At 40.6% G+C, this 8831-nt stretch overlaps 1 protein-coding gene across 1 annotated transcript in view; it reads left to right on the top strand.

Moving 5' to 3' along the window:
- The window catches only part of LOC105517458 (cytochrome P450 20A1), a 67254-nt gene that overhangs the window by 40838 nt on the left and 17585 nt on the right, over positions 1 to 8831 (top strand). The window contains exons 6-7 of the mRNA XM_011949998.1: positions 1545 to 1623; positions 7278 to 7393. Coding sequence (XP_011805388.1) covers positions 1545 to 1623; positions 7278 to 7393 — 195 coding nt within the window. The remainder of the gene's footprint in view (positions 1 to 1544; positions 1624 to 7277; positions 7394 to 8831) is intronic.

Here is an 8831-nt window from a genome sequence, read left to right as displayed (position 1 = left end):
TTTTTTTTTTTTTTTTTTTAGGCTGCAGTGCCACAGTCTCGGCTCACTGCAGCCTCCACCTCCCAGACTCAAGCTATCCTTCCACCTCACCCTCCTGGGTAGCTGGGACCACAGATGCTCACCATCACGCTGGCTAATTTTTTGTATTTTTCAGAGAGACAGGGTTTCACCATGTTCTCGAACTCCTTAGCCCAAGCAATCTGCCTGCCTTGGCCTCCAAAGTGCTGGGATTATGGGTGTGAGCCACTCCACTCGGCCTACTATTCATTTTTACAGTAGTTTTAAGTTTGATTTTTTTACGTTTAAGTAATCTGAAATGTTTTCATTTAAGGTAAGAATTGAGGGCTTTCTAAAATCTATTATTTTTCAAATAATAGTATTTAGCCATTGATGAATAAGTGTTGTGTTGTTTCCCTAACTTCTTTTAGAACTTTTGAATTAAAATCAGGTTAAAGTTTTGTCAGGGGCTAATGACCCAATTGTGAATATTTGGAAGCCTATTCTGCTTATCATATCCAAATCTCAGACTAAATTTTAACCTTTTTCTTTACCTCAGCCAGTGTTTATCAATATTACAGGTGAAACAGAAATTTGTAATTACCTGTGAATTTTATTTTTACACTTATGCCAGTATAATACAAAAATGAGGGCCAGGCATAGTGGCTCACATATGTAATCCCAGCACTTTAGGAGGCTGAGGCGGGCGGTCACCTGAGGTCCGGAGTTCAAGACCAGTCTGGAAACCCTATCTCTACTAAAAAATACAAAAATTAGCTGGATGTGGTGGCAGGCGCCTGTAATCCCAGCTACTCAGGAGGCTGAGGCTGGGAGAATTGCTTGAACCAGGGAGGTGGAAGTTGCAGTGAGCCGAGATCACGCCACTACACTCCAGCCTAGGCAACACAGCGAGACCCTGTCTCGTGGGGGAAAAGAAATGAGGATTGACTCAACTGCTGTGTCCTTTTTCTTCTCCCTACTCCTTTTAGAGAAAAGGAATTTTTCACTTTCCACTTCTTATTAGTTTGAAAGTGTCTTGACTAAAGTCATTAAAATATATTTGTACCCTCTCCTCTGAGACTGTGGAGTAAAGGATTGTGCAGCCAGTTGAGAAGGAGAGCTTAATTATCAGATTTGTTGGTGAGAAGAGTTCCTGCTGGGTAGGTGGCTCACACCTGTAATCCCAACACTTTGGGATACTGAGACAAGAAGATCACTTGAGCTCAAGAGTTCAAGACCAGCCTAGGAAACATGGTGAAACCCATCTCTACAAAAAATAGAAAAATTAGCTGGCATTGGTGGCACACACCTGTAGTCCCAGCTACTTGGGAGGCTGAGGTGGGAGGATGGCTTGAGCCTCGGAGGTGGAGGTTGCAGTGAGCTGTGATCGTGCATTGCAATCCAGCACTCTAGCCTGGGTGACAGAGCCAGAACACTGACTCAAAAAAAAAAAAAAGTTCCTAAGTTATTAGGTTACATTGCTCTATATTATAATTTTTACAATTCTACCTATTAGATAATAGATATGTATACTTACCTATTTTCAGGTTTGGTCTGAGATCGGAAAAGGCTTTCTAGATGGGTCACTTGATAAAAATACAACTCGGAAAAAACAATACGAAGATGGTAAGTTTGGTCACTCTTAATTTTTAGTGAGGAGAAAAAATAAATGTGCCCCAGTTTTAATAAAGTTATCTTTGAATAGTGAGATTAAAGGTCATTTATATTTTCTTTCTTTCTTTTTTTTTTTGAGTCAGTGTCTTGCTCTGTTGCCAGGCTGGAGTGCAGTGGTGCTGTCTCAGCTCACAGCAACCTCCGACTCCCAGGTTCAAGCGATTCTCCTGCCTCAGCCTCTTGAGTAGCTGGGACTACAGGTGTGTGCCACCACGCCCAGCTAATTTTTGTATTTTTATTAGAGACAGGGTTTCTTTTTTTTTTTTTTTTGAGGCGGAGTTTCACTCTTGTTGTCCAGGCTGGAGTGCAATGGTACGATCTCGGCTCACCGCAACCTCCGCCTCCCAGGTTCAAGCAATTCTCCTGCCTCAGCCTCCCTAGTAGCTGGGATTACAGGCATGTGCCACCAGGCCCAGCTAATTTTGTATTTTTAGTAGAGACGGGGTTTCTCCATGTTGGTCAGGCTGGTCTCGAACTCCCGACCTCAGGTGATCCACCCGCCTCGGCCTCCCAAAGTGCTGGGATTACAGGCATGAGCCACTGCGCCCGGCCGAGACAGGGTTTCACCCTGTTGGCCAGGATGGTCTCAATCTCTTGACCTCATGATCTACCTGCCGTGGCCTCCCAAAGTACTGGGATTACCGGCATGAGCCACTGTGCCCAGCCTATATTTTCTTTCTTTATGCTTTTTTCCTACATTTTCTACAATGAAAGTTTTCTTTAACAGAAGTGAGGAAAAATAAGTTAGTAGAAGAAACTCTAGCACTGACTGCAGAATGAGAGTGCTGTAGAGCTGGTATACTCTACGGGATTAATGGAAAGTATAAGGCTACAATCTTAAGAAAGCAGTTTAATAATGCATACTAAGAACCATAAATAATGGATGAAATTATATGAAAGAAGAGAATATTCATGAAGGTATTTTTGCAGTACTGTTTCTGCAAGTAGAAAACCAGGAACAAACTAAAGGTTCAACATTATAGGAATTAGTAGGGAAATGTAAACATGATTAAATATTACAGATATTTATTAAAAACAGCGGCCATGGTAGCACATGCCTGTGGTCCCAGCTACTTGGGAGGCTGAGATGTGAGGATCACTTCAGCTCAGGATATTGAGACCAGCCTGGGCAATGTAGCGAGAGACCCCATCTCAAAAAATTTTTAAAAATTAGCAACATAGGCCCCGTGTGGTAGCTCACACCTGCAGTCCCAGCACTTTGGGAGGCTGAGGTAGGCAGATCACTTGAGGCCAGGAGTTCGAGACCAATCTGGCCACATAGTGAAATCCTGCCTCTACTAAAAAAATATTAGCTGGGTGAAGCAGCACACACCTGTAATCCCAGCTACTCAAGAGGCTGAGGAATGAGAACCACTTGAACCCTGGAGGCAGAAGTTGCAGTGAGCTGAGATCATGCCACTGTACTCCCAACCTTGGTGAGAAAGTGAGACTCTATCTCAAAAAAAAAAAAAAAATTAGCAACCTAAAAAATTCTTGCTATTATAACATTGAATAAAAATATTTTCAGTGTTGTTTGGCAACAGAAAAATAGCAATTTTAATGTAATATAGTGCCCCCAAGTTAATTCTCCCTTATTTTTTTTTTGTGCTGTATTCTGTCAGTGGTTGAATAATTATAAAGCCTTACTACTTTTTTTTTTAATTAATGTTGGTTTTTTGTTGTTGTTTTGTTTTTTGAGATAGAGTCTCACTCTGTCACCTAGTCTGGAGTGCAGTGGTGCGAGACACAGGAGACAAAAATCCCTGTCCTCATTAACTTACTGTTTTGGTGATTTTCTTGGTCCAACAGAAGTGAAAAAGAAAAAAAATGCCAGTTTAATTGACACATTTCCTGCTGTCTGGTTTTTATGACCATTATGATTATCTTGATCAATGCATTTAGATTAATTCCCCTTGATAAAAAATGTATTTCAGAAATATTGGTTAAATTAACATGAAATGAACATAATGTATATTCTTTGATTCTAAATAAAAGTAAACTATCTGGCATGATGTGTTCCTTGGGCTACAACATGGGCATAGATCAAATTTGAGCTTTTATTGGAAATGATTATGTTCAAATATGTATAAAAATGGGATCCCATGACTGGATCAGAGCTTCCTTTGTTTAATTCCCAACCTGCTTTGCACATTAGAATCAGTTGGAGAACTTAAAGCACAAAACCTTATCCTAGACCAGTTTATTCAGAATCTGAGATTGGGGTGCCGTGGGCATCAGGTGTTTTTGAAAAGACTCTCCAGATTATTCTAATGTACTTGTAGGGTTGAGAATACAACAGTATGGGTACAACAGTGGTTCCCAACTTTGCTACACATTAAATCTTTTTAAAAATATCGAAGCCTGACTTCTACCTATAAACATTCAGATTTAATTGATTTGAGGTGTGACTTGTGCTTTACTGTTGTTTGAAAAAACTTCTCAGGTGATTCTAATGTGTAGCGAAGTCTGGGAACAACTTCTTTATAGTGTTAATAATTTCTTATTTTAATTCTTCTTTTTTTTTTTTTTTTTTTTTGAGACTGTCTCGCTCTATCGCCCAGGCTGGGTGAGATCAACCTCTATCTCCCAGGTTCAAGCAATTCTTGGGCCTCAACCTCCCAAGAAGCTGGGATTATAGGCGCCTGCCACCATGCTCAGATAATTTTTGTATTTTTAATAGAGACAGGGTTTCACCATGTTTTTCAGGCTGGTCTCGAACTCCTGACCTCAAGTGATCCACCTACGCTTCCCAAAGCGTTGGGATTACCGGCGTGAGCCACTGTGCCTGGGAATAATTTTCTCATTTTAATCACTAATGTGTATTATATTGATTCAATTCTATAAATATTTAATGTAGATTTATGATATCCTGGCATGTTTTAGGTGCTGAGGAACCTAAACAAAATTTCTTGCCCTTGTGGCGCCACATTCTAGTGGGAAGAGACAGACAGTAATCTAAATAAGTAAACTGAAGGGTACATTAAAAGGTGAAAAATGCTGTAGGGAAAAATAAAACCAGAAGGGGGTAGGGAGTGTGGGGGGTTGGGAGATTGCAATTTTAAGTAATTATTAGGAAAGGCCTCAAGATGAGGTGGCTTTTGAGGTAACACTTGCAAGAGATGAAACCAGTCATGCAGAACATGTGGATATCCAGATGTTCAAAGGAAGGCTATTCCATGTAGAGTAAAGTAATTACAGAGTCCTTGAAGTAGGACTCTTCCTGCTATATTTGAAGTACAACAGGAAGGCCAGTATGGCTGGAGTGAAGTGAGTGAGAAGAGGAGCAGAAGATGAGGTCAGAAAGACTGGAGACAGGAATGGGTTTTGTATGGCTTACAGATCATTGTGTGACTAGGTTGTTACTATGAGGTAGGAAGACACTGACAGGTTTTGAGCAGAGTTACAATCTGAGTTATGTTATAAAAGGATCACTTTGACTGGTATGATAGACTGTATGGTCCCAGAGCAAAAGCAGGGAAACTAGTTAGAGGGCTATAGCAATAAACCAGGCTTGAGAGATAATGTGGCTTGGACCAAGTGGCAGGCAATAGAAAATAAAGAACAAGGAAAAAAAAAGGAGTAAGAAAATAATTTGGTACTTTGAGGGTAGACCTACCAACATTGGCTGACAGATTAAAATTAGGGTATAAGGGAGAGAGAGACACCAACGTTTTTGGCCTAACTGCAAAAGGAGGTTGTCAGGAAATAAGATGGGGAAGACTGTGGGAAGATCCGGGATTTGGGGGAAAGCTCAAGAGTTCAGTGTTTGGTATGCTTCAGACATCCAAGTGCAGAGGTTGAGTTTGTTATTAGGATTTGAAATATGAATCTGGAGCTGAAGAGAAAGAAGTCCTGACTAGAAATACAGATTTGGAAGTGTGCGGTACATATATTGCATCGAAAACCTTGAGATTAGAGATCACCAAGTAGTGAATATAGATAGAAAAAGGAAAGAGGTCCCCAAACTGAGCTCTGTCCTTGAACATTTCATTGCTGAGAAGTTCAAGAGATTGAAAAGGAATCAAAAAAGGAGACAGAATGAGCAGGCCGTAAAGTGGGAGGAAGTGTGGAGTCTAGGGGAGTATAGAGTCCTGGGAACCACATGAAAAAGTGTTTCTTGGCTGGGCGCGGTGGCTCATGCCTGTAATCCCAGCACTTTGGGAGGCCAAGGCGGGTGGATCACGAGGTCAGGAGATGGAGACCACCCTGGCTAACACGGTGAAACCCCGTCTCTAATAGCTGGGCGTGGTGGCACACGCCTGTAGTCCCAGTTACTTGGGAGGCTGAGGCAGGAGAATCGTTTGAATCTGGGAGGCGGAGGTTGCAGTAAGCTGAGATTGTGCCCGTGCACTCCGGCGAACACTCTGTCTCAAAAAAAAAAAAAAAGAAAAGGAAATGAAAAAGTGTTTCTTGGAGAGGACGTTATCAACATCATCAGTGATATGATAGGTCAAGTAAAGTGAAGACTGAAACATATTTGTGTATAATTTTATGGGCCATTGGATATCAGTTACTGATATCTTTTAGGTTTTTATTTTATATATTTATTTATTTAGAGATAAATAAAATATTTATTTATTTATTCTCTTGCCCAGGCTGGAGTGAAGCGGCACGATCTTGGCTCACTGCAACCTCTGCTGCCCAGGTTCAAGCAATTCTTCTGCCTCAGCCTCCCAGGTAGCTGAGATTACAGGCACCTGCCACTGAGCCCAGCTAATTTTTGTATTTTTAGTAGAGATGGGGTTTTGCCATCTTGGCCAGGCTGGTCTTGAACTCCTGACCTTGTGATTCACCTGCCTCAGCCTCCCAAAGTGCTGGGATTACAGGCATGAGCCACAGTGCCCAGCCTCTTTTAGGTTTTTAGAAATTTACTTTTCTGATTATCTTTCATCTGCTTCTAGCCATAAATAAGTGATTCCTGATTTGGGAGAAGGAATGGAGTTAAGACAGAATTTAGAAGGAAGGTGGATGAATCAGGGAAGAAAGGCCTATGTGTTTGGAGGCCTCTAAAGTGCTGGTATTAGGCCGGGTGCGGTGGCTCATGCCTGTAATTTCAGCACTTTCAGGCTGAGGCGGATAGATTGCTTGAGCCCAGGAGTTTGAGACCAGCCTGGCCAACATGGTGAAACCCCGTCTCTGACAAAAATACAAAAATTAGCTGGGCGTGGTTAACATGCCTGTAGTCCCAGCTACTTGGGAGGCTGAGATGGGAGAATCAGCTGAGCCTGGGAAGTCAAGGCTGCAGTAAGCCAAGATTACACCACTACACTGCAGCCTGGTCAACAGAGCAAGACTCTGTCTCAAAAATAAAAGAAAAAGTCAAGTGCTGGCATTGCTCTACTTCTTGACCTGGGTGGTTGGTGGTGATTTATAATTATTCCTTAAACTGTACTTACATGCTTTATGTACATTTTTGTATGTAGGTTAAATTTGGCAAAAAGGAGGAGGAAAATAGATGAGTTTAAATATAAATTAGCTTGCTTTGTTGTTGGTTACTAACTTTGAAGGTTTTCTTCTTCATGTATTAACATTGTGCAGAATTATTTTTTTAAAGTTCAGTCTCCACTAATGCTTGTATTCTAAAATTATTTTTTTTTTTCTCTAAGCCCTCATGCAACTGGAGTCTGTTTTAAGGAACATCATAAAAGAACGAAAAGGAAGGAACTTCAGTCAACATATTTTCATTGACTCCTTAGTAAAAGGAAACCTTAATGACCAACAGGTGATATAATTGTTAAATGTTTTTCAGGTAAAAAAAAAAAAAAAAAGCCAGAGCCAGGCACAGTGTCTCATGACTGTAGTCCCAGCTACTCGAGAGGCTGAGGTGGGAGGATCACTCAAACCCAAGAGATCGAGGCCAACTTGGGCAATATAACAAGACGCCATCTATAAAAAATAATGATAATAATCACACATATATACAGTGTGCTTTTCATGCACTTTAATCCAGATACCTTCCTAGAGTTCAGTGGCTTAAGAGAAGCATCATACATGTTTTTTGGGGGGTTTTTGTTGTTGTTGTTGTTGCTGTTTTGAGATGGAGTCTCGCTATATCGCCAGGCTGGAGTGCAGTGCAACTTCCACCTCCCGGGTTCAAGCGATTCTCCTGCCTCAGCTTCCCGAGTAGCTGGGACTACAGACACACACCACCACGCCCAGATAATTTTTTTGTATTTTTAGTAGAGACGGGGTTTCACCTTGTTGGCCAGGATGGTCTCTGATCTCTTTGACATCATGATCTGCCCACCTTGGCCTCCCAAAGTGCCGGGATTACAGGCATGAGCCACTGCGCCCAGCTGCATTGTACATCTTTTATTGTACATCATTGGTAGTACAAGTGCTTGGCCTCTATTATTTAGCTCTTTGAGGCAGCTGTATATTATTTAATATTATTAAATTGAGCCAAAATTCTTGAATTACAAAAGAGGAGAAGGACTTGTGTTAGGTGTATTAGACCAAATCACTTTGCCTGCTTGACCAGGTGTGGCAGTGTGGCTTGTTCACATTACTGCCAGCATACCACTGCATTTGTGGTATTGTCAGGCCAATGAGGTTAGTTGTTATTGCCACACCTCTTCATTGTAGGAATCTTCTGCCCCACTCTACACATGCAAGTCCTTGTAGCCAGAAGTAGTCTGGTATATGTTGGTGCAGAAATTGAATTCAGCTTCCAGGACAGTGATGAGATCTTCTGTCCTATTTCTGAGGCTTCATTGCTGTTTACTAGGCTAAGCCAGAAAAATAGGACTGAGTTTATTTACCACAGTATATCATGAACTAATAAGATTCACAACAAATACCCTAATTTGATCATTAGATATTGTATATGTGTACCGAAATATCACTTGTACTCTGAAAATACATACAACTGTAGTATATCAATTTTAAAAATATTTTTAAAAAGCAATGTGGTATTTAGGTTGGTATTCACATTATACAGATTTTGTAATATTTACAACAAATACCCTGATTTGATCATTACATGTTGTATACATGTACCGAAATATCACTTGTACTCTGAAAATACATACAACTATAGTATATCAATTTTTAAAAATATTTTTAAAAAGCAATGTGGTATTTAGGTTGGTAGTCACATTATACAGATTTTGGTTTTTTGTTTTAATGAAAACATCATAATGAAATAATATACTTTTTTT

This window comes from Colobus angolensis, unplaced genomic scaffold (assembly GCF_000951035.1).
Source record: "Colobus angolensis palliatus isolate OR3802 unplaced genomic scaffold, Cang.pa_1.0 Scaffold30, whole genome shotgun sequence".
Classification (NCBI taxonomy): domain Eukaryota; kingdom Metazoa; phylum Chordata; class Mammalia; order Primates; family Cercopithecidae; genus Colobus; species Colobus angolensis.
This window is presented reverse-complemented; position numbering and strand designations above follow the sequence as displayed.